Below are 25,125 nucleotides of genomic sequence, written 5' to 3'. Positions count from 1 at the left end.
TCCCCGCCCCGGCCGCGGGGCGCAGCGTGGGCTGCTGCTGTCCCCACGCACAGTTCCCCGCCCCCCCCCAGGGAGCGTGGGCCAGGCAGCAGCACACCCCTCCACAGCACCCCACGCACGACACCCCCCTCCCCCGCATGCAAAAGCCAAGCTGCGCCAAACTTTTTCCTCGCAGCGAGTCTGTTCGGGAATTTTTTTTTTTTTTTTTTTTTTTTTTAAACTTTCTCTCCTCTTGCAAACTGCCTTGCACCCTGACCACCTTCCCCCTTGCAACCCCCTTTTTTACTGCACCTTAGCACCCCGCTTTCTCGCAGCCTGCGGCCTGATTCCACGCCCCCCCCCTCCCCGCCCCGTTCCCCTTCACAACCACGCACCCTCTCCTCTCGCAAACCTTTCTCTGCTCTCTTGCAACACGCTTGCCCCCTTAAGAGCCCCCAGGCGCCGCCTTTCCCCCCCTTCCCCCTCCCCGCTCTTCTCCTCATAAAAAATTAAAAAAAACCCCTTTCCTCCGTGGCAAATCCCCCCGCGGCCCGGCGGCGCGGCTCTCCCGCCCAGCCCCGTCCCTATCCGGGCTCCCGGCCGCGCTGTCCCCGCCCCGCAGCGCCTGCGCCCAGCGCCGCTTCCTGGTGGCGGCGAGGCCGGGCCGGTACCGGGGCGATGGCGGGGCCGGGGCCGGTGCTGGCGGCGGCGGCGGGGCTGTGGGCACGGGGGGCGGCGGGCGGGGAGGTGGTGGCGGGGCGCCCCGGGGCGCTGGAGGAGGAGATCGTGTCGGAGAAGGCGGCGGAGGAGAGCCACCGGCAGGACAGCGCCAACCTGCTCGTCTTCATCCTGCTGCTCACCCTCACCATCCTCACCATCTGGCTCTTCAAGCACCGCCGCGCCCGCTTCCTCCACGAGACCGGCCTCGCCATGATCTACGGTGAGGGGCGCCGGCACCCCCCACGCACCCCCCCACCCCTGCCCACCCCTCCGTGGGGCGAGGCGAGAGCGGCAGCGAGCGCTGCCCACCTTGCCCCGAGCACCGGGAGCCCCGTGCAAACCAGTCCCGGCTCCGCGCTGGGCCAGCTGGCGTTCCTGGGTTGGTCGCCCACCTTCGTGGCACCACCAGCGGGGACCAGTAGCCCCCCCCCCCCCCCCTTTCCCTTTTTCGATTACAAGGCTATGACAAGGCACCTTTCGTGGACCTCCGCGTGGGGCGAAGGGGTGCGGGGATCTGGGGGGACGCGCCGCAGCCCCCTCCCAGCCGCAGCAGGATGCTCCCGTCACCCCCCGTCCCGGCTCGCCCCGTGCCCAGCGTTATTTGGGTGTTGCTGGAGGAAAGGTTGGTTGTTTTCCAAACCCTGGATATCGAGGGCTCTCGAGGGCAGCGTTACTCCGAAATCTCTGGAATGTCTCTGTCAGTAAGGAACTGGTTGGGTGTTCCCAGGCGGTCTCGCAGGGTGGCTGAAGCTGGTGGTGTTGGGGGCTACTACGTGCCAGGTGGCCTCAAAACCACGTCGCAGAGCGCCGGCAAGTCCCGCTGACCTGCTCCAGGGCTGAGAGTAGGGACTTGGGGCAGCACAGATCAGGCTTTGCACGGGTCAGGAGCCTTGCATCCCACAGGCTGGGACCAGAGGTTGTGTTTCCACCCGATGTTTAGGGCGCCTGAATTTCCAGAAGCTGTCCAAGGTGAGTGGAGAGGCCATTTGGGGAGATGCTCCCCACCTTTGCTGTGCTCAGGGACCCGCAGGGCAGCAGCCTTACGTCCTGCTGCTCAGAGACTCATGCGCACGAGCTCCTACTTTTGGGGTTCCCCCTCCCGCTGTGGCAGGACCTCTCGGGGAGATGCCCCATGTGTGTTCCCTTGAGAAGTGGAGCAAGGTCGTGGGTCAGGGAAGCGGGTCTGTAGCTGGTTGGATTTTAACGGTGGCCTCGTGAAGTGGCCTGAACCATCGGATGGAGGTGCCGTGCGTGGCTCTGCCTGGGTTACCGGCCGTGAGTTGGAGTTCAGCCAAAGTAGGACTGGGAGTTGTGCTGGGGGAGTGATTAACGCGGCCGTGGATCCTCATCTAGACAAGATTTGTTGAGTTTGGGGTTGAAAAGGTATCTTCCGCTGAGCGTTGCGGTTGGTGTCTCTCCTCTGTGCGGTCCTTGCCCTTGTTGCTTGTGGGTGATGTGCCACCAACCTGGGTCAGAGCAGCGGCGTGGCCGAGTCCCCCGCCCAGCAGAAAGCTTTGCTCTGAAGGCCGTGACTTGACCCGTTTGGGCCGCTGGCTTTCATGATCCGAAGTTTCAGTTAACTGGAAATGTCCTTCCAACCGAAGGGGTGGAGACACCTGCGTCAGCCCAGGGGCACAAAATACTGGTCTGCCTTTTCGGATTCCTGCAAGCCAGCTGCTGAGGTGGGTGTGGGCATTGCTGGCCTCCTGCCCGGGGCAGGGGTGGCCACCTCCCTGGGATGGGACATGGGCCGTGGGGGCACGTGCTTCCAGCACGGAAGGTCTTTCTTCTCCTGCTGTCCCAGAGCTGGCCGACACACAGGCTTTCTGTTCCTTTCATGCTTTCAAACTTGCCCTTAACCTTGCTCTTCTTCTGGATTTTTCTTCCTCTCGGTCCTCTGCTCTCCCTGACCCACCTGAGCACTCCCCTTGTTCTCAGAGGACAACCCGGCTCGTTTCGGTCTCCTGCCGATTCATAAAACTCATCTTTTCTGTCTGCTCTTTTGCAGACTGTGCTTAAAAAATTGTTGGTGAAATCGGTAACGTCACCCGTGTGGTCACGTAGAAAATCCTGAGTTTTTCCCTGCTGTTAAGGGTTTTGGCATTTGCTTCTCAGGTTGTGGCAGCTGCCATAGGAAAAGGGATGTGTAACTTCCCAAGGAGTGGTGAGGTGCTGTTGTTTTACAGCGACAACTTAAAAGCTGCAGGGAGCAAAGCAGGTACTGCTTCTCCTTCTCTGTCCCTGGCCCCTTGCGATGCTTTCAGCCCTGGGGAAGTCTGCTGAAAACGTGGAAGTGCTGCAGCAGGCAGGCTGCAAAGCAGACCCTGAAATCTGGGCAAGAGAAGCAATTTGTCAAAGATTGTCTTTTTCTAATTAAAAAAAAAAAAAAATCCAACAACTAAGTCAAAACTCTTCCATGCAGCTCTTCTTGCTGAAATGCAGCAGTTTCCTTGGTGTCTGTGTTTTTACTGTGAGTTACAAGCTCTTGCTCCGAGTGGATTTATAACTTACAAACCACACTGTCAGCTCAGAGTTGATGTTGAAGAGCTGGACGCAGGCTGAAGTAATTTCATGGTGATAGACAATAGGTGTTTAGCAGCCCCTAAGCTTCATTTCAGTGTTCAAAATGAAGTTCCTGTGTCTGAGGTACTCAACATTTAGGATGATTCACTGAACAATCTTGTTTCAGTTCTTCTCACAGTCTGATGGTGGATGCGGCAGGAGTTTCTCTCAAAGTTTAGTTTCCCTGTGCGTGTTCCCACTTGGCCCCTGTGTTGCATATGTCTACATTGCTCATTGTTGGGATGTCTTCAGTTGTTCGGTACCTTTTTCTTTCCTTTCGGTGTCCAGATTAATGCTCGCCTGGGGATCCTGTGTGCTTCCATTGTTGTTAAGTGCCTGGATGGTAATACATTAGTCTTCATTTAAAACCTTACCTCGGAAATGTTCAACAGCACCTAAAAGAAAAAAAAAAGCCCATGGGCTTTTGCTCTTTTTAATGAAGTTGGGAGAAATGCAATGAAAATAATCTCTTGCACTTCGCATAAAAGAACTCAATTAATTTGCCAGCTTTGCCTTTAGCTTCTCTACTCCTTGCAGCTTTTGGCTGGTAGCTTCCTCAGTGTCAGGTTCCGTCCGCTCTGCTCCCTCCCAGGGCTCAGTTTTGTAAAACTTCTGGCTGCAAAAGCATGTCGATACTGGCAGAGCAGCTCATGGGTTGCTGCTAGGACGGCCCTTCAAGTGCTGAGAGAGTTTGAACCATTTCCTACGAGACCGGCAGAACCAGGAGAACCTACACGGTCCCCTGGGCTTGGTCCAGGTAGCCTGAGCCCAGGAGTGAGTTTGGTGTCTGAAAAAACTTGACGTCCAAGTTGGATTTATCCCGAGTGCCTCCAGTGAACGTTGTTAGGTGGGGAGGATTGGTTAGAGATCCACCGCCGGGCAGGAGGGGCTGATGGTGGGGTCATCTTAATGTTGGCAGGGCAAGTGGCTTGAAGCAGAGCAGCAGCGTGCTTTCCCTGTAAGTACCTCTGATGGTATCGGGGTGTCGGGAGCCGCTGGCATGATGCTGGCTGGTTCACACTTGCTGCCCACGAGCTCTTTGTGCAGACGTGTATCTGCACGTGGGCCTCTTTTCCCACCCCGGTCCAGAGGGCTCCCAGGCAGTGTGTTACAGGGCAAGATAAAACGCCTGATTTTGGGAGCCCCAAGCACAGTGTTCTTGGCTGATATTGTAGGTTTATCTGTCCCTTTTCCATTATCCTGCTCCTGGCTGGAGTGGGAATTTGGCTGCGGCTGGAGCACGGCCGGCATGTGGGGCTGGGAGCAGCTGCCCGAGACGGCGAGGGTGAGCAGGGGTGCTGTCAGATGTGGGGCTGCTCTGGGACGGGGATTAAGAGCAGAGAGGCGGGTGAGTCAGGCTCCCTTCTGAATTCCCAGCAGCGACGTCCATCCGGCTGCCTGTCCCTCCTTCCTCCTGCAGAGCCTCTCAGCTCAAAGTGCTGAGCCCCGGCATTGAAGGGGTCGCTGGATGGGTTTCCATCTGAGAAAAGGCAGGCAGCTGCTGCTGCTGCTGCTGGAGGTTTCTGATTTCTGCATGAGGCTCTAAAATCAACTCTTTTTTTTTTGAAAAAGACTTTCTGAAAGCCACCCCAGGTAGCTGTGGAGGGCTGCAGAGCGCAGGGTACCTGGTGTTGCCTGCAGCAGTTGCCAGGGTAGAGGGTAAATGAGCTCTTCAGTCTGGCTTTCATCCCTTTCTTTTGAATTCTCACTCTAACTGTTTAAAGCTGCTTAATAGTTATAAGCAGATGTAAATAACCTTTGAAGCTCACTTTATCCCAGTGGAGAGTTTTGGTTGTCTCCCATGGTACTGTCATCTCCTGGGTGAAAGGAAACCTGGGTGTTTTGTCCCGATGCTTTGGCGTCAAGCACACACACACACCACCCTCCCACCCCCCCTGCCATACTCATGTGAATTTGTGCTGTGGCATCTCGATGTTCTTGACATCCTTGCCTTCATTTCCATATTTTTCTTTCTGGAGCCCTGGCAGATCACGGTAACAAAGAGGCTAGCGGAAAAGTAAGCAAAAGGATTCCTCTTTGGTGTTCCCTGTTAGTGATGCTGATGTAAAAGCAGCTCTCAGATGCTTTGCTGATGTTCCCTGAAGCAGCTCTCCTCACTGGAGCCGACCGTGCCCGGTCATGCACCGAGACCTTTTCTGTGACCGCCGGGGTGATTCTGCATCGATGGTGCAGTGCAAGATAAAGCCCAAAGCACGTGGTGAGCGCGTGGTTGACCGTGCGTGGCTTAAAAGCGTCCGTGGCTTTGGGGGAGCAGCTCAGCCGTGCTGCAAAAGTGCCGTAGTTAGACCAGGGGCTGGGTTTTGGGTGCAGCTCCCGGGTCTGTCAGCCCCGGTCCCTGAGATGAGCCGTCCGTGTCGCCGGTGTGACGGGTTAGCAGCGGTGAGTCTCTGCTCGCAGCCGACTCTTCTGCCTCTGCTCCTGGGCTGGCCGTGTGCTTGGGTGGCCCTGGCATCCCCTGGGACGGCGGCCGGGGGCTCTTCTGGCCCTCGGCAAGGTGAGCGAATCTCGTCCTGGAAAACTGCTGTCGAGGGAAGAGAAGGCAAAAACGGGGCAGTTAGATTGGGAACCGGCTGCGGGAGCTGTTGAATGCGCTGGGGCCCCGCGGTCTCTTGCCCAGCCACCCCAGAGCTCCTGCCCAGGCTCTGCTCCCGTGGGATGGCGGCAGAGGAAGAGTTCGGTGTTCCCGTCGGTCGGGGTTGTGCCCTGCCTGTAGGAAAGCACAGAGCAAGATCTTAATTAAGGCAACAGTAAAGAAGCGGGAGCGTCCTGGAAGGCAAATGGAGAAGCCTTCCGAGTGTTGCGGTCTCCGTTTAGTTCCCACGTGTCTGAAAGCTTTTCATAAATGTGTGGTTCAGAGATGGGGTTAAGATCCGGGATTTCTGTGGCGGCTCAGCGCTGCCTTAATCGAGGAGTTTCCAAACCCTTTTGTGCTGAAGGCTACGTGGAAAGGCGTCTTGTGGGACATTCCTCCTCCCCAGCCTGCAGAGGTCGAAAAGCTCTGCCAGGAGAGCGCTCGGCGCGCCGGGAAGGAGCCGGAGGAGCCTCCGCTGTGCGAGTGCCGGTAATCTGGATGCGAGGCCTCAGCGCGCGGCTCGTCAGCTGCGCTGCCAACGAAAAGTGCCGTGTAAATTGCTGACTTGCAAATAAACCCCACGATACCCCTTGGGCAGCGTTGGCTCGTGGGGCTGCCCTGGGGCTGCTGCTCCTGGTGCAGAGCTGACGCTTGCAAGGGGCGAGGAGCAGACCCGGGTGGTCGGCCCGGAAGGCAAAATTTTCACGTTTTTTATAAAATGGGGATCGCCGCTGCGCGCTGCGAAAGCTCCCCGCGGCAGGAGGAGGCTGTACGGTGCTGCAGCCTCTTAAGAAGGATGCTCGCTGTCCTCAAAGCATCCGTGGTGGTTGCTTGGTACCTTTTTTAATTCCCTGCAAAGACGGAAGGTTTAATGTATTTCTGTAGTGGCAAAACGTGACGCCGTCAGGTTTCCAGGCGCAATGTGCGTGGTTTGGGCACACGTGAGCAGCGCCTTGCCCAGGTGCCCAGCTGTGTGCCAGCAATGCCAGGGTGCTCGCCCTAAGAAAAGCAGCATGCCCTTGATGTCGGACGTTCGCTGCACCAGAACGAGGGTCTGACTGGTAGCTGGGTAATTAAAAGCCTTCAGGACTTTTAATTGTGGGTGGTGTTTGAAAGTCCACGTGAGCATGGAGCGTTTGCACGGCTCATGGGAGGCCGCGGGTGGTTTAATATTGTGCGGGCAATTACTTGGATGGTGGCTGTGCTCATTAGCTGAGCAGAGGGTCAGGATCCTGGCACGCCTGATGCTGCATCCGTGCTCGGAGAGATCATCCCTCCAGTTTGCCGTGGCTCGTCTGACTGACACGTGTCCCTCCCCAGGGGTCCTGGTCGGTGTGGTCCTGCGCTACGGCATCCACGTCCCCAGCGACGTCAACAACGTGACGCTGAGCTGCCAAGTGCAGACCAGTCCCGCCACGCTGCTGGTGAACGTCAGCGGAAAGTACTACGAGTACACCCTGAAGGGGGAAATCAGTGCCCAGGAGCTCAATAATGTCCAGGATAATGAGATGCTGAGAAAGGTGAGTTGGCGATTTGGAGATGTGAGCGATGCTCCCCGCTCCCTCCGTGAGGACGGGTCCTGTATCCACTGGATTAAGTGATTCTAAATTTTTCTTTTAAACTTTGGTCAGATTCTGATCAGCTATAAATTATAAATTGAACACAATGTAATGAAACTCGAGTTTGAGCTGATCTTAATTTAAGCTGTTTAGACTCTGGGCTGTGTTGTCAAAACATCCCAGACACATCCTCAGAGTTGACCTGACAGCATTTCATCTGGTGGGGGTATGACATTCTCATTTGTGTTTTGTCTTGCAAAGTCTTAACAAATGATTTGACTGTTGTTGTTTTTTGGGTTTTTATTATTTTATTTTTGTTTTTCTGTTTCTTAACAGGTGACTTTTGATCCTGAAGTATTTTTCAACATTTTGCTTCCTCCAATTATATTTTATGCAGGCTACAGCTTGAAAAGGGTACGTGCCTTTACAGTGCCTACGTTTTTAGTTCCTCTGCCTCCAGAGCATTTTTAATACTTGAGAGTGCTTTAACGCTTGCTCAGCAGGTCAAGGCTGTGGAGCTGGGTACGGTTTTCCCCAGCACATGTGGGATTGTAGGAAGCAGGGCTGAGAGTGCCCCAGCCAGCCTCATCCGTCCCTCTGCCCTGGGAAGGGTCAGCAACTTCAACCATTTCCAGCACGGGTTTGTGCAGGAATTCTTGAGGTCAGCTGGGCCATTTCAGCCATCCTTGCTTTCGAAACTCATGGGAGGGTGGGAAGGTTTTAGAAAGCAGCAGCTCTCTGAAATGCTGATTTGGAAGGAGAGGAAAATGATCCTGTTTAGCTTGCGGAAGAAGGAAGGAGGAGTGCTGCCGGGTTAGAAAATCAGTTCCCGGGACTTGGAACAGCACCTTATTAAATACATGAGTACAAGAAAATGATATGTTCGTGTTTATTAATGCTACATTAACATCTGCTGGTCTGGCAGTGTACACCGTTGTGCTGGGCACCGTTCAGCTGTGTTTGTCCAGCTCATGGTGTCTGAGCTAGGTCCAAGTTGCTACGGACACTGGGTGTCCGTGCAGGCTCGAAACAGGTTGTTAGCAAAATATAATTTTTTTTTTTTTTTCCTCCCCCCCCCCCTCCTTCTAGAGGCACTTCTTCAGAAACTTGGGATCCATCCTAGCATATGCTTTTCTCGGTACTGCAATTTCCTGCCTGGTGATCGGGTGAGTAGCTGGAGCAAGTCTGGTTCTTCCGCAGGGGCTTGAGCCATGCTTGGGGGCAGTGCTCTGAGCCCAGGGCTGCGGCCACTAATCCCAGCCCTGAAAGAGCACACAGGCTTTCTGCTACCACTGCTTGCCAGCGGTAAAATAATACTGTTTACTGTCCAAACTTTTGCTATGCAGACAGGGCGATTGCTGTCTAATTACATCGTGCTTTCTCAGCATCCCATACAGAGTGTTTATGTACATGGCAAGGAAAGTTTCACACTTCTCTGAAGATTTCCTTGAAAAAACAGGCAGTAACTTCAAGTTGTTGAAAGCACAGCCCAAACAAGTGTGAGACACAAGACCGTAAACGCACGTCCTGTTCTTACTTGCTGGAAGCAGGTGCCTAGCGAGCACAGATTGTGTTTCAAATTATTTATCCCTCTGCTCAAAGGGAGCTAGATGATTCCTGCTCTGAATAGCAGCACGCCGGCTGGCGTAGGGTGTTTTCCACTGGAGAGCCCAGTGGATTCAAGCAAACTCAGCATCTGCATTATCTGTTCCTCGCTGAAAGTTTCTGCCATTTCAAAGTCATGCCAAGGTCATCCCGCTGAAATGTGTTAATGTGGAACGCTGCAGGGTGATCACGAGAGCCCACGAGCCTGGCTGCTGCTTTTCTTTAGCCGTGTTAAGCTCGTGGAGAAGTTTTGGTCCCGGTTCCTCACCAGCACCACGTTTGTGGCCCGGTGCGGTGGGCGCTTTGGTGTGCGTGGCCCTGGGGTTTCACCGGGCTCAGCCCACGCAGTGCAGTTCTTTGGTGTTCCTGCATTTGGATAACTTCAGGGGGTTAATCTGGCAAATTCAGGGGAATCGGGCCCATTTGAATGTCATTTTCATGCACTGCAGAGATGAGTAATTGCCTCTTCTAATCACCAGCTCTGTCGTGTATGGCTGCGTGGCGCTGATGAAAGTCACTGGGCAGCTCGGGGGAGACTTCTACTTCACTGACTGCCTCCTGTTCGGCGCCATCGTATCAGCTACCGACCCAGGTATGTTAGATGGTTATTTTCCCCCTCGTTTTACCTATTTGATCTGTTTTGAGTTGCAGTGGAGAGGGGAGGAAAGTCAGAACCCTGTGCAAGTTCCCTCTTTCTGAATTTTGGAGCTTATTTGCAACATTCTTAGAGGTCAAATTTGTCTCCATGCCTTCTTATTTCCTTCCAGTTACGTGTAATACATCGTCCAAACTTCTGCTTCCTAAATCTTGGTTCGCAGTGAAGTCCTAGCAGTCTCTCTCTTGACTCGCTGGCTTTTGGGACAGGTCTGCCATGTTTCTGCCCTCCTTTGCCAACGGCTGATACAGAACAAGATGTGTAGTGTGGGGAGGGTTCAGCTGAGAGTTCAGCTGATTTCCTTCCGCTTCCATTCGGGTGGGAATTTGGAAGGTGCTGATCTAATTGGAAGTTGACCTTAACGAGCAGTATTGAGGATGGTGGTGACAGCTTGGTCTGCTGAAGCACTGTGTAAATCAAAACTGTGAAAAATGTGACTTGAATTTCACTTTGTTCATGATTACTTTGACACGGTAGCTGTTTATTTGCATGTTCCAGCTTCACCTAAAAACACAGGAGCACAGAAAGGCCTGTCCTCCCTCCTGACCTTTGCTGAACAGGGCTTGAATTTCTTCCTTTGCAGTCTGGCTGCTACGTTTGAGACCAGCGTGGTGGGACTGGGGTTGGCAGCATTGCACACACCCCCCCCCCCCCCCCCAACGTTACAGTAGCTTTGGGGGATCTTTTTAAATGCAGATATTGGTCGGTTTTGCACGGAAGGGAGAGATTGCATGCCTGGATAAGCCAAGTCTTCTGTCCTTTTGAAACAAGTGCCAGTGGCTGTTGTTTCCAGATGAATTGAGACTTTTACTGCTCATCTTAACAATGAGTCATTTCTGTTTTCAAAGGCAAAGTGAGGAGCATTGTATGTATATGCATATATGCAAGAAAAATGCTGCAGAACATAACCTGCAGCATGATGTGGCAGTAGCCGCATCTGTCTGCCAGGTGGAGATGTGAGAGGTGCATTCCCTGTCAGTTTTTAATGATTTATTTTTTTATATTTTCGTAAGATTTGCCAGGTACTGGTGTGACTATTACTGCTGATATTTTTATTTAAAAAAAAAAACCCAAACCAAACAAACTAAACTTAAAAAATAATGTAAAATGATTTCCCAGCTTCTCTGAATGTGTCTTGGGCGTGTGTGCGTTCAGGCTGCTGGTTCCTTTACTGGGGAGCTGTTCTGATGCGGCTGGGAGGCCGGGAATCCTCCCTGTGACTTAGCCAGGGTGCCGACATCAAGAGGGAGGGGCACGTTTGCAAAGTGGGGAGCACCTCACAGGCACGATGGAGGCGTGGTGGATCTGATGGCAGATGGGCAGAGGCCAGAGGCCGGGCAAGGACCGTAGGTAGAAGTAACGTTTAGAAATGCTGCAGGCGAGCTGTTGGTGTTGTGTCCCTGCTTCAGGCTTTGAAATAGGAACAAGAAGATTTCACAGGTAAAAATGGAGCGTTTCTCTGTGCATAAAAGGGTTAAATCCCCTTGTGTGCACGGATGGGACCCTGAATGCTGTTTTAAAGGACTTTCACAGAAGTTGATTGGAATTAGCTCAGCCCTCCACGGCAGACAGAGCTGTGCACCATGCACCACGTGTTACATCTGGCTTGCTTTAGATGTTGTGATGTTTTTGCAAGGCTGATACACAAAACCTGCTGCATTTTCATTATCTTCTTGGAGCCGCTGGATCGCAGAAGGGCTTGAGGGTACTCCTTTCTCTGCCACGTGGCCATAAATCACAAGAAATCCCCACTCGGGGTTTGAGCGGATGCCTGGCTTTTTCCAGTTTGGTCTGAAATGTTAACACATCTGTGCTGGCACTTCCAGTGTGTCAACCTGTGTTGGATCTGAGGATTTTTCTCAGAGTATCAGGGATGGAAGGAAAAGACAGCCATTGTCCTGGACAGGCCTGCATCTTCCTGGCCTTCTGCAGGTGGAGGAAGGCTCTGCCTGAGGCTCGGAGCTCGCGGCAGCCCCAAAGCTGGGTGGCTCGTGTCAGCATGGTACCGTGGTCCAGCCCACAGCTCAGACCCTCAGGAAACTCAGCGAAGAGTTTGCTCATGCCTGCCTGCTATAGACTCAATAGACCTGATACCCAAGGTGTGTTTTAGCAAAAGGAGGAGGAGGGAGGTGATAAAGCAGATCCAAATCTGAAAGGACAGAAAAAAGACTACCAGAAGGAGCACAGATGTGCAGGAAGGCACCTTTCTAAAAAGGGGCGTTTTGTCTTTGATTACACCAAAATAACGGCACCTTTTTGAATGTCTCTCTATTTTTCTATTTGTCAGTGACTGTTCTTGCCATATTCCATGAACTCCAGGTTGATGTTGAGCTGTATGCCCTTCTCTTTGGCGAAAGCGTCCTCAATGATGCCGTTGCCATAGTGCTGTCTTCGTAAGTGTGATCTGTTTTTATTTTTAATTGTTATGTATGTTACGTGTCAGGCGTTGGGGGGAGTCACTCAGCCTTGCTCCTGTAAGACAGAATCATCGGTGTTTGCAAGAGCAGATTTCCGTATTAAGTGTTCCCAAAAGTTGGAGTGACCTTCTGATGCATCTCCTCATTGCAGACCACAGTTTAGGATTGCGGGTTGTCCTTACAACTTCCCCTTGCACGATGGATGGTTTTGTTTTGCTTTCATGGCCTGTTGACCCAGCCAGAAGGAATTTTTTGATGTCCCTCTGAAATGGGAAAAGCGTTGTGTCTGCTTTTCAGCCACAGGATCCCACTGAAACCACTTGCTGATGGCTTTGCTCCTACCTGTTTTCCTTCCCATCTGCAAATACCTGCTTTTCTTTAGGTGGAAATAGTTGGTAAAACAGCTGTTTCCTTTCCCTCCCCACTTTCTGTGCATCAAGAAGATGCTATTTCTTACAGCCAGAGTTAATACTCTGGACTGAACACATGGGAAACTCGCTGGCTTTCTAAAGAATGTTTTATATTCTTTAATATTTTATGTCCTCTGCACATAGGACATATTTTATCTGCATTTTCACTGTGTTGTCATCACTGGAATTTGTTTGGAAATATATAATATCTGCAATGGTGACAGGTTAACGTATAGCTAAGACTAACACAGAAAATATTTCTGGAATACTTGTCACTCCAGTGTGCTGGTTTGTGTGGGTTTCACTGAGGTGGAGGCAGCAAGTAACATATTGTGAGCTGTGCACCGCCACCCGCATGAGTTGTATTTACTGAATTTAATGTTTCTGTTGAGGTTTCTGAAACTGTTTGCATTGCTCGCTCTGGCTTTTACGCGGGATGTGTCATTGCTGGTGCAAGAGTAAACGCTGCACCAGCCAGGTTGTGTTTAAGAAGTGATCCCGAGCGAGGAAGGGATGGGGTCTTCCAGCCTGTGCCGGGAGGTTTGGGGTGGCCGTGGGTGAGTCCAGCATCAGAGTAAGGAAATTCGTGGTGGATCTCCGCACACGTAGGTGTCTGCACCCTGCGTGACGATTTGCCTCTTGTGCTGTTTCAGTACCAGCGCTGAGGCTGTTGCTCTGACTTCCCGCCTTCCTCTTTCCACAAGCTGAGTTCAATCCGCCCCCCTCCCTGAAATCAGATGAGTTGCACCAAACCAGCAGCTCTGAGCCGCAATCAGCAGTTAAATTGCCGCCAGGCTTTTGTGCAGACCGGCCCAGCAGCGCGCCGACCTCTCGAGGGCTTCTCAGCAGTTTAACCCCTGCCTGTTTTAAAGCTTGCCACGGTCTTTGATTTCACGGTGACCACAAGCAGCGTGAGGCAGCCCCGGTCAGCACGGCGGTATCGGTCGGTGCCGGTATCTCAGGGACAGCTTCGAATCACCTGGACACAACCACATCTTGGGTGCAAGGAGGAGGTGAAGCCCTCTTGCTCCAGGGAGGAGAGCTCCTCCAACAGCAGTCCAGAGCTCCTATATATGGTTCCCCTTTTTAAAATTCACTTTGGCATTTGCCTGTTTCACAGCAGAGGCTTAAGTGGGGACGGTTCTGCTCCCACAAGCAGAAGACCTGCTCCCCAGTTAGGAGGTGCAAGGGTGAGTTGGGAAGATGGAGAATCGGGGTGGGGGGGTGTTGTGTTTCTGGATGGGTGGGCTGTGTTGATGGAGGAGGTGCTGCCGGACTCCTCCACGGTTTCTGCCGGGAGCTCGGTGCCCCCGGGGCTCCTCTCCTCCCTGCTTTCAGTCCTGAGCAAACGTCCCTTCCCGTGTTTGGGGAGCGGGATCTGTGCCTTTCCGGGCAGGGCCCGGCTTGGCAGCCAGGAACCAGCGGCAGGATGAAGAGGAATTGAACCCAGAACCAAAAGCCGGTGGGCAGCGAGGTGCTGGGGGTGCAGTTTGGGAGCGGGGTGGGGGGTAAATGCAGCTGCAGGGGTTCCACCTGCTTTTTCTGAAGGGAGGTAAATGCCATGGGGAGCCCCATGGGCAGGGACGGGGGAAATAAAGCACTACAAAGGGCAGCTGGCAAGAATGTCTTAGCGATGCAAAAAGCAAAACCAGAAGGAAAACCGTAATGGGTTAAAACGCAAAACTGACATCCAAACAAGTTGGTTATGAAGGGGAAATGAAACCAGTCTGGATTAAAAAAAACCCAAAGCAACCAAAACCTCCAAACCCCTGAATAAGAACACATTGGAGAATGGGAAGTGTGAGATGGGATTGACAAAATAAATCACGGGGAGAAATCTGTGGCTTGCAGAAAATGTAGAAAAAGACAATGCAGAAAAATGAAATGTATTACAAGCAGGGCGCTCTAGCAAGGGAATTGACCCATGACATGTTGGAAAGGGGAGGATTGTCATTTGTGTTGCAGAAAAATGTTGGTGTGTATTTAGGGGAGAAAGCTGCAGGATGTGTGCAGGAGGCAGTAACTTTCCATTCCAGCATAACTCAGGGGGTTGAACAGCTACTGTTTAAAGTTCACATCCAAGAGTTTTAACAAAGTCAGCCAAGGAATTGCTAACTAGGAAGTTAATGTTTTCAGGAAGTTTACATCAAAGAAAGCGATGTAAGGAGTCGATAAACGGGATTTAGGGGACGGATAAGGGCCTCTCTCTACCTCAGCCTTTCCAAGTAAAACAGTGGAATGGCTGATCCGGAGTTAGGAGGGAACATATCCAGAGGTGGGATCAGCACGGCAGACCTATTTGCCTTCTTATCGCAAAGGTCTGGTGAAGTCTGGAGGATGAAAATAATAGCATTGCTGCTGTGAACCAGCACTGTGCCGTTTGCCTCGCTACCCTGCGATATTTCACTTCGGAACTCGGAGCAGTGCAAAATAAATGTAGTGCACGTTAAATGCGGTAAAACGGCCTAACTTACCGTTCCCTGGGGGATATTCACATCAGCTGCCTCTGTGGAGTTGACAGAGGAATGTAGCCTTCCCACTTGAATGCTTTGTGGTCGCAGGGTGCCTGACTTTCCAGAGGGCTGGTACCAAACCCCCAAAATACCATCATAAATGATAGACTGTCACCTAGCAAACGTATTTGCAGGAGATCGTGCAAGAGACGGGCTTTGGTCCCATGCTTTCTAGTGTCTAGAAAGTGCAAATGCAGAGCTGTGCCTAGGGAGGGGGGTGGCTGAGCTGTAGGAAGCTGACCAGGAGCGCAGGGGGGTGATCCCAAACTCCCCGGGACAGGGTGGGCGTGCTGCGCCTGCGTGCCGTGAACGCAGAGGGGTTGCAGTGTGGGGCGCGGGTTTTGTCTCCCTGAGTTCTCAGGCTCGGGGTTTGCAGAGGTCGTAGCACTTTGCAAAGCTCACGTAGCCCCACGGAGGTGCCTCTCCCTCCAGACTAAGGAGCGTTTTTGGTTTTGTGTGTGTTTTTTCCTCTCTCCTTCAGTTCAATTGTTGCGTACCAGCCGGCGGGCGACAACAGCCACACGTTTGATGTCACCGCGATGTTCAAGTCCATCGGGATCTTCCTGGGGATATTCAGTGGATCTTTTGCAATGGGAGCAGCTACTGGAGTTGTGACAGCTTTAATATCCTTTTTGTTGTTTTTTTCCAAGCATTTGCATAACAACTTCTTATTTTTGCTGTGCTGCATCTCACCCAGATGCAGTGTTTCATGATTTTTTGGCCTAAATTAGCGAAAGGCGGTGCCATAGCCTTCTTAGGGGCGGGCTGTGTGGTGTTGCTGTGATACACAAATGGATTTGATGTGCTCTTAGCCTACAGTTTCCCTCCAAATTTTCCTTAACCATCTGCAACGTCACCAAGTTCACCAAACTTCGGGAGTTCCCGTTGCTGGAGACCGGTTTGTTCTTCTTGATGTCTTGGAGCACGTTCCTGCTGGCTGAAGCGTGTGGCTTTACAGGCAAGCTCCAGCACAGCCCTGCCTCTGGGACAGAGAGCTGCAGGGATGAGGGGGCTACTGAGTTCTGCTTCTCCCAGTATCGATTGCAGCCGGGGGTCTCCCTCTGCTTTCAGAAGTTTAATTATTCTGGCTTTTGGGGTTATTGCATTAAGTCCTCTACACTACTGGGGTGCAGCTCAACTCCCTTTTCGTGACCAGGAGTCTAACGTGATGCTCTTCTCCCCAGGTGTGGTGGCCGTACTCTTCTGCGGGATCACGCAGGCCCATTATACCTATAACAACTTATCTACAGAGTCCCAACACAGAACTAAGCAGGTGAGAGCTCCTCAACCCCCTTCAGCCTCCCTGAATTTAAAGTTCAATATTTTTTCCTTCCCTCGAGCCAGAATTAGGTGTGTCTATCTTTCTACAGATGGATTTTTCTACGGTTGCTTCTGCAGAAGTATTTATTGCATGTTTAACTTGCTTTTAATTTGTTTTTCTCTTTCAGTTGTTTGAGCTTCTGAATTTCCTGGCAGAAAACTTCATCTTCTCCTACATGGGACTTGCACTGTTCACCTTCCAAAACCACGTCTTTAACCCTACCTTCGTGGTGGGGGCTTTCGTATCCTTTACAGCCCATTTTATAGGACCAAAAAGAGAAAGGGAGAGGTGCCTCGTTCTCAATTTGTGTTTTTCATTCAAATGTGTGGGTTTTATTTTCAGTCAGTCTAGTTGTTTTATTTTTAAAAGGGGATTTCTCCTGTGTAGCAGTGCCTTCGCTGGTTATTTTAAGAAGATGGAGATTTTTTTCCCAGCTTTTCTTTTTTTTTTTTTTTTTTTTTTTTCCTTTTTCTTCTTCATGCCTTGTCTCCTTTTGTGGGCATTCGAATCAGCTGCTCCGGGGACTCGGCGTTCGATGTCAACGTGGTGTGGAAGTGCCAGGCTTTGTCATGTGGCAGCGTGGCACCGGCAGTGGCTTTGCAAACGGGGACCGCCTGGTATGGCCGTTTATTTCCTCTTTTCTCTGCTATTCCACTTGGTTAACCCTGAAAAAAGCATTTTTTTTTGGTCAAATAGCACAGTTAAAGCTACGGTAGGTGCCTCTGAATGATGTAATGAGAAAGGATTTCCCCTTCTGCTGGCGGATGCTAATGGAAACAAGCTATTGGCCCTGGTATGTCCCGGAAAAACAAGGATTTTGGATGAATTTTTTTCATAACACAGGGAAGCCGGTTCAGATGTGCAGAATTGTTTTCACCCTTTGCCTGCACTGAAGCAGGTTTATAGTGATAAATAAAACGTTGTTATCTTTGCCAGCGCTGGTGCGTGGGTTTGCAGCAGGGGCTGCTGAATTTCCCCAACGAGCTTTTGCAGGGCTGCAGTGGCGTAAAGGGAGCGGAGAGCAGGGAAATGCCGTTTGGGGGGTTAGGCTGAAATTTTGTGCTGTGCCTCTTCAGTAGGAACTGGCTAACTCACTGATGAAATAGCTCATTCATGAGAGAGATCATGAAATACATCTCTTATGCAAATTCATGATGTTCAGGAGAGAACATAAAAGCTGGAAGCATTTTCCATATTATTCGAGGCTGCACAGAATACTGGCTCCAAGATTAGTTTTGCCATCTGGGTGCTGGTATTAAAAGGCACAGCTTCAAAGATAAAAGCAATATGAAGGGGCTGGTGATTCCTGTATCTCGCAGGTTATGAAAACAGACAGAGTATTAGATTTTTTTTTTTTTTTTTCTGAACTGCTGCTGCTTTCATTTTGCCCAATAATCTTTGGGAAGAGGACTTGGCTTAGGGCTTCAAACCCAGCTGTGAAGTGTGGCGTGCCGGGGAATGTCAGCAGGGTTGTGGTAGCTCTGATAACTTGAGCTTCGCAGAGGACAAATATTTCTTGGGGTGGAAAACGGACCTAGCAGGGGAGAGCATACAGTGGCAAATGGTGGTTTTTCTCGCCTCTCACTTGTCTAACCTGCCCTCTCATAATTTCCCTTGTTTATTTGTGCATGTCTCTGTATGATATTCCAGAATTGCAATGTCTTTTCCTTCCATGAGGCAGTAGTATGCTCTTCCCACACTGCTGTGGCACTCAGAGCTGGGTTATTATCTTTGCATCCAGAGGACCAGCGTTTCTGAGGCTCCCCAGTGTTTCCATCAGGCAGCAGGAATTGGCTCTCTCCGCAGAGGTGGGATGCGATGGGAGACATAGGAAGAGCAATTTCCTTAACGTGTGCAAATACAGCTTGCTATCTTCCTAGGAAGAGCTGCCAATATTTACCCGCTGTCATTTTTACTCAATTTGGGGAGAAGAAATAAGATCGGAACAAATTTACAGCATATGATGATGTTTGCTGGTATGTGACTGCGTCCTTGCCTCCGACCACGTGGCCCATCTGCACTCCCTTGCCCCCAAGCAACTCGAAATATTTCAACTGTAAAATGCCTTACGGGCAATGTCTGGGGAAGAGGAAAGGGCTCCCCTTAGGCTCGGTGGCACGAATGCCTTGGTGTTGAGGTGTAGGAATGAGCTTGAGTGCACGGCGTGAGGCGGGAGGAGGGTTTGCCTTTCTGGGCTGGGGAAGAGTGATGCTAATTCAAGCTTCCACGGCGTACGCGGTGAAATCGTCGCTGTTAGAGCCCCCGGGGTCTCCTCCGGTGGTGCTGGAGGTGCCGTCGGAGGGACGGGACCGCGCGATGTAAACCCCAGGGTGGGGGACCCTGTGTTGGGGGGGGCTGCCTGTGCCCTGGGCTGACACAGCTCCTCCCCGGCAGGGCTGCGAGGAGCCATGGCCTTCGCCTTGGCCATCCGCGACACGGCCACCTACGCCCGGCAGATGATGTTCAGCACGACGCTCCTCATCGTTTTCTTTACGGTGTGGGTTTTCGGCGGGGGCACCACAGCCATGCTGTCCTGCCTGAATATCCGGTGAGTGGGGCCTGCGTGGGGCACCACGTCCTCCCCCTCGTCCCGCTCTCACGTTAAGGCGCTCGGTTTTAAGAGTCAAAAGGAAGATCCCGTCCTTTCCCCCCCCCCCCTCCCCTTGCCCCGGACCACGGCACGTACCTGCCTGGCACTGCTTGTGCTAACCCACCGCTCGTTTTCTTCTCCACAGAGTCGGTGTGGACGCGGATCAGGAGAACGTGGTGAGTGCGGCGCTGCCGGGCAGCCTCTGGAGAGGAATTTGCGCCGCGCTCATCAGTGCAGGGGTTACATTGAGACCCTGTGAACGCCCGTCTGTGCTCTGCTCCCTCCCAGCTGCAGAAGGGTTTTTAAGCTCCTCTGGTGAAAGGGTTTGCAGTCAGTGGGAGTCATGGCTTTTCTGTGCTCTCTGTGGTTATAATGAGGCTTGCTTTTATTCAGCTGGAAAGAAGGGCGTAGAAGTAACGCTGGGCTGTTTAGTCCATCCACGGTCCTGCTGCGATAGATTTGGTCTCTCCCTTGCTGGGTCTGAAATAAATGCCAAAACGTGCATCACACGGAAGCTCTCCGCCTCATCCCAGCATCCAGGGCAGTACAGAAATGCCATTTACTGACTCCTTTTATGTGCCATCTTCCGTCCTGCTTTTGCCCACGGGTACCCTCCCCCTCCCCCTTGCCCCCACATTTCCTGTGGGTGGTTCTGTGGCAGCCCAGGAGCCACTGCCCCTGCGGTGTCAGGATTTTTCCTGCCTGGGAGCCCCGGGCTGCCTCTGTCATGTGTCTGCATCCCGGTTGTGCCGTGGCTGTGGCTCTACTTGATTTCAGTGTGGGTTCTGCACCTCGGAGGTTCATATTATTCAGAGCCATTTGTTGGGCTGTTCGCCTCCCGGAGAGAAAGGCAGCCCGGAGCCATAAATCTGAAAGCCAGAGTTCTGGGAAATATGTGATTGTGTTCATAGTCCCCTCCAAAGTTACATATTTTTTCTCCTCCTGAAAGGAAGCCAGGAGTCCCCATAACACATGATTATTTGCATACAGAAATCTCAGGCGAGATTTGGTGGAGGTTGGACCTGTCAGTCGCTATTAAATGTGATGTCTGCATGCAGCCGCTGGCTCCAAGGCACTTAAAACCTTGGGGCCAGAAACTAGAAGGCTCTAGCAGAAAAAACGGTTGCTCTGTGCTTTGATACCTCCTCCCTAAGGCTGTTGTACGCGCGGAGGGCGGTGCTGGAAGCACCTTCAGCCTGTCGTGGTGTGAACGTCCTTCTACTCATGGCAACCCAAAGGTTTCTTCTGACGGGGCAGTGGGACGGCGTCTGACTTCTTACATCCCCCTGGGGATAACCGGGTGCCCCGTGGGGGCTCCTGGTCCCGATGGAGGTCTTGGCATGTTGCCCTACTGCTGCTTGATGTTTTGCTCTCCCGCAGGGCGTCCCGGAGAGCGAGAGGAGGAGTACGAAGGCAGAAAGCGCCTGGCTCTTCCGCATGTGGTACAACTTCGATCACAAGTATCCTTGAACGAACGGCGGCCGGCGCGTGCCGTGCCAGATTCCACGGACTCGGCGTGTGACTCGCTCCCCGCGTAGCAGAGGAGCCAGCGTTGGCTTTCCCGTCGCGCTGCTGGTTTTTGCTTTGCACCCCCTCGTGCCTGGGGCTGCGGGAAATGACCGTTTCCACCCACCGTTAGCTGGGAATGCGGCAGGAGCTCAGTTCCAAACTGGGCTCTCCCAGGCTGGGAGCCCAGGGGCTCCTGGATCCCTGTGGCAGGCGGGCAGGAAGGGCAGGGGGTCTCCTCATTTGTCGCCCTCTTGCTAGATCCGTGCCTCCCCTCCCTTAGAAATGCCATGAGTTAGCAGAGGAGCGATTTGCCAGTCTGAGAGTGATGGGACGAGCGATGCTGCTAAGCCTTTTCTTACTGGGAATGTGTCCTGGTCTGCTCACGTCCCTCTGTCTTTGGTTGCATTCGTGTTGCTCATCCCTGTCATTTTTGTGCTTCCAGGGACTCGTGTCTCTTTCCTTCCTCTGATTTCCTCGAGACACCGAGTCCCTCGCCGCTGCCTCTGCATCCCACCCCTCAACTTACCAACACGACACTATTCCTTTTTCTTCCTTAACCCTCTCTGTAGCTATCTAAAACCTCTGCTGACACACAGCGGTCCCCCGCTGACGACCACGCTCCCGGGGTGCTGTGGACCTATTGCCCGGTGCCTGACGAGTCCCCAGGCGTACGAAGTGAGTCCATCAGTGCCCTTTCCATCACGGTGTTGGTGGGGTTTGACAGGTTTACACCTCTGCGTAGCTTGTGGATGCTGCTCTGCAGCATCAGGCTGGAAGCCTGGCGGGAGATCAGATACTGGGGCTGGTGGATGAGCTAATTGCCATGAGCATTTTGCTTTTTCCAGCTGACTGTTTGGTCACGAAGGGATTCGTGGTGTGTTCACGGTGGTTCCTCAGTGACTGGCTGAATGAAGCTGTCACGCCTGCCCTTCCCCTGCCCGCAGAGCACCAGCGGCAAGTTCCCTGCACAAAACAGAGATGGCTCTGAGGGGTCAGCGACGCAATTCCCACGGTCGTGGGTGTTTTAATCCAGTCAAAGCCGCTCGAAACCGCATTCCCCGTGTGTTTGGTTATGGCATCAGAAAGAGGAGCTGAGAGGGCCCTTCTGGGCAGTTGGCAGAGAAGTTAGTGCGTTGTGTGAGTCTCCTGGGCTCAGAGATGTGTGTGTGGCACATCTGGTTGTGGTCACGGTGCAGGAGAGCCTGTGATTCGGTGCCTGTATCTGCTTGTTCACCCCACCACCGTGCGACTGCAAGCATAGCTATTCAGGAAGAGTTAAACAGCACTTTCCTCCTGTTTGTTGCCCAGAATCAAGAGCAGCTGAAGGATGATGACTCTGACCTCATTTTGAACGACGGGGACATCAGTCTGACCTACGGGGATTCCACTGTCAACACTGACTCGGTCGCATCCAGCGGCACGTCGCGGCGGTTCGTGGGAAACAGCTCTGAAGACGCGCTCGATCGGGAGCTTGCTTTTGGGGACCATGAACTCGTAATCCGGGGAACGCGCCTGGTCCTTCCCATGGACGATTCGGAGCCACCATCAAACGTCCTGGACAGCGCAAGACACGGTCCAGCATAAGGTTGCTTGGTTTAATCGACAGTAATATTTGCATATATGATCAAGAAGTATGTACTACCTAAAGTCTAATGCATGTCTCAAAATGTCTCAACTGTATAAATATTATTTATATGGTGTCAGAAGAATATAAATATTCTCTGCCAAGCACTTGTAAAGAACAAGCTGCAAATTTAAGTTAAAAACTGTGTTGACTGCACTGTGTAGGGTGGAACTGTTTTAGCGTAAGAGTCTTTTGCACACAGTGAGCTTCTTTAATGTGTGATTTGATGAAGGGTTTAGTTCCCAGCGGGGTAAGTAGAGGAGCTGACTCCCTGTTCATCCTTTGAGCCTGGGAGAGGAGGGTAGGAAGGTGCTGGCGAGCAGTGGAAATCGCCTTCTATTCAGATGAGGATTGGTGTTTTGGTTTTTTTTTTTTTAAGTCTCTGATCTTTGGATAGTCACGTTTGAAATATCAGTAAAAAATCTGCCCACAGACGCTCTCGCCAGGCAGCGACCGGTGATAAAAGTTGTTCGCTTTGTGGGAACCTGAGCTGGGACCTGGCAAAAAGGTCTTGGGCTTTTTAAAACCTTCTGCTTTTTAGTGACCCTCTGCCCAAGCCCTGCTTTAGCGGGCAGGCACTGGCCAAAGCTGAGAGCAGGGACTGCTCGGGTGGGAGCGGGAGGGAGGGATGGTTTGTGTCTGTAGTCACGTTCAGGAGAAGGAGGTGATCCCGCAGAAACTACACCAGGCGTGCACAGATTTTTTTTTTTAGGGCTGAGTCCGTCTTGCGGTTGTGGCGCGAGCAGCTTTCCGGAACCAGCCGTCAAATCCCTCAACTGGCGATTAAATTTCACGTTTGGGAAGCGACCGTGTCTTTGTGCGAGGGAATCTCTTCTCCCGTGGTAGCTGAGGTGTGCAGAGCGCCCGGCCGGCCTCGGACACGAGCTTTGCAGCTGCAGATTGACGCGGTACCTCCGCACCTCGCCAGAGGTAGCGAGCACCAAGGTGGTACCGAAGGGGAGTTTTCCATCCGTCCGTCCTCCTGTAGAGTCAAAAATCATTGCACTTTGTTTAATAACTCCGCATGCTGTGTGTCTGTGATCCCCACCCCGTCTCTCTCATGTCTCTTACCATTTAATGAGAAATGTTTGCGAGTTGATTGTTTTGTTTTGTTTTGGGTTTTTTTTTTTAAATTTTTATTTTTCCAAGGAAGAGCACAGAACAATTTGCGATTTCACACTAGTGTTAAAGGATTTACTCTGTAGTTACAAGAATGGCTAAAGGTGCAGTGAAATTGTTAACCCTGACATCCTTCTTTTTCTCCTGAAAAGGGGGAATCACAGAAATTTACTGTATGTAATTTTATTGTCTATTTTAGCTGCAGTTTTGCTATACAAACCTTTCAGGGTTACCGGTGCACTACAGGCCCATTCTGGAGTTAACCCTCTCCAGAGGGCTTAAACAGGGATGTTTAAAAAGAGAATATATGAAAAAGAGCTGGGTGAGTCTGTGCACTCCCAGCTCCTGTTAGCTTTCCTTGGAACAAACTCTGCCTCTCTCAGGATCGGGCCCTGAGACCTCAGAGCAGTTTCCCCACGGCTGTTTTCCCCAGCACCACCTGAGAGTTGGAGGAGACAGGAAATACTGACGTTTTGAGTGTATATGTATAGTTGAGAAAATAAATCTAAACTTTTTTTTTTTTTTTTTTTTCCTCAGGTCTAAGTAACATTGCCTTAAATTTATGGATGTGAAACTAATTATTTTGGCAGTTTATCCCCAAGAAAATGCTTTCTTTTTCCTTCTGAACAAAATGTTGCCATAGGACTCCCCTAGAAGGGGGGTAACACTCTGTTTATATTTAGATAGGGCATCTTCCGTGCACCGGCAAATGGCAGTCTCGCTGTTAACGTAGCTGTTGGATTAGTGCTAGCCTCTTTGTTTCCTGCTATGCAGGAATTCCATAAAGTGTGCATTTTATATGATGTCTGTAACTTAACCTCATGTGTTTAAAAAAAAAAAAAAAGTAAAAAAAAAAAAAAAAAGCAAAACATAGGTACCTGTTGACTTTAGGTTTACTGCATCACTTCTACATCCTGTTTTTTGTTTGTTTTGCCTTTTTGAAGAGGTATGATAAATAACTACCTCTTGTTTTTTCCTGTATCATCTATGAATTCAATTTACGAAGCTGGCATTGGTGCAGCCGGAGGTGCAGAATGGTTCTGCTCCCCCCAAAATCCAGGCCGTGCAGGGCTCCCTCCCAGGCAGTCCTGCTGAGGTGCAAATCCGCAGCCAAGCGCTGCAAGAAACGCTTTACTGTGGCCTTGGTAGCATTCCTCTCTTTCTCTGACCCTTTGACTTCAATAATTTATCCACTCTCTTGAAGCTTGCCAACACATTACCAGAAGCTTCAGCTTTTGACACCAGTGACAGTTCAGTTAGTACATTAAAGAAAAAAAAAAAAATCACAAATTACGATTTTATGGGTTACCTGTGAACTCTTACGATCCATACATAATATAACCAGGACTGCTTTGAATAGTCTTGGTGAGTGAATGAATCAAAGCTGAAATTCATGAATGATTTAATAAATGACTCGGATTCACCCTCAGCTGATGATTTTCTTTGTCCTGCTGCACCAGAGAATACAAGAGTGCCTGGTTTTCAGATGCAGAGCCCTGATGGCTTGCATGCTGCAGGTGAAGTTGGAGAATCAGGCCCTGAGACCTTTTGCCAAATAGATCAGGCAGCCCTGAGGAGGCAGTTTATAGCTCCCGTGAAGATTTAGAGAAGGTGCCCTTCTTCTGTAAATTGAATTTTCATGGTTTTTGCACATGAAAAAGCATTGTAGGTAAAGTTATGATTTGTACTAGTACTGTCGATTTGTGTGGTAATGGCATTAACTCCGTAGTTGTGGTGTTTGTGCAGCTGATCTGTGATAGCTGATGATCACTATTGGACCTTCTGTTTACACTGACTAAATCCTTTACTGTTGCATTGTACTGTGAAAGAAGGATTATGGGCCTATAAAAGATTTTTTTTTTTTTTTTTTCCCCCCCCCCCCCCCCTCCGGAATTGTGTGTACTGTTTCATTAATTCACACGGAAATAAATCTGTAGCAAAGTGACGAA

The 25,125-nt window shown here is 51.3% G+C and overlaps 1 protein-coding gene across 1 annotated transcript; it reads left to right on the top strand.

The window, feature by feature from the left end:
• Nucleotides 1–642: 642 nt before the first annotated feature.
• On the top strand, nucleotides 643–25,125 carry SLC9A6 (solute carrier family 9 member A6). The gene is made up of 16 exons (XM_032993811.2): nucleotides 643–919; nucleotides 7,175–7,374; nucleotides 7,750–7,827; nucleotides 8,503–8,579; nucleotides 9,498–9,610; nucleotides 11,961–12,066; nucleotides 15,495–15,636; nucleotides 15,866–15,971; nucleotides 16,198–16,286; nucleotides 16,462–16,575; nucleotides 18,199–18,310; nucleotides 18,729–18,882; nucleotides 19,070–19,100; nucleotides 20,305–20,384; nucleotides 21,003–21,108; nucleotides 21,742–25,125. The coding sequence occupies exons 1-16, from the start codon at nucleotides 658–660 to the stop codon at nucleotides 22,015–22,017; spliced, it is 2,046 nt and encodes a 681-aa protein (XP_032849702.2). The 5' UTR covers nucleotides 643–657; the 3' UTR covers nucleotides 22,018–25,125.

This window comes from Tyto alba, unplaced genomic scaffold, assembly GCF_018691265.1.
Source record: "Tyto alba isolate M040663 unplaced genomic scaffold, T.alba_DEE_v4.0 Super-Scaffold_5, whole genome shotgun sequence".
Taxonomy (NCBI): Eukaryota; Metazoa; Chordata; class Aves; order Strigiformes; family Tytonidae; genus Tyto; species Tyto alba.
The sequence above is the reverse complement of the archived record's forward strand: the minus strand, read 5'-3'. Positions and strand labels throughout refer to the sequence as shown.

What these genes read in the sequence shown, in the direction of transcription:
- SLC9A6 (XM_032993811.2), top strand. Translation starts at nt 658, where the DNA reads ATGGCGGGGCCGGGGCCGGTGCTGGCGGCGGCGGCGGGGCTGTGGGCA. An exon ending in ATAATGAGATGCTGAGAAAG is followed by an intron (nt 7,375 to 7,749) that starts GTGAGTTGGCGA and finishes GTTTCTTAACAG; the next exon opens with GTGACTTTTGATCCTGAAGT. An exon ending in GCATATGATGATGTTTGCTG is followed by an intron (nt 18,311 to 18,728) that starts GTATGTGACTGC and finishes CCTCCCCGGCAG; the next exon opens with GGCTGCGAGGAGCCATGGCC.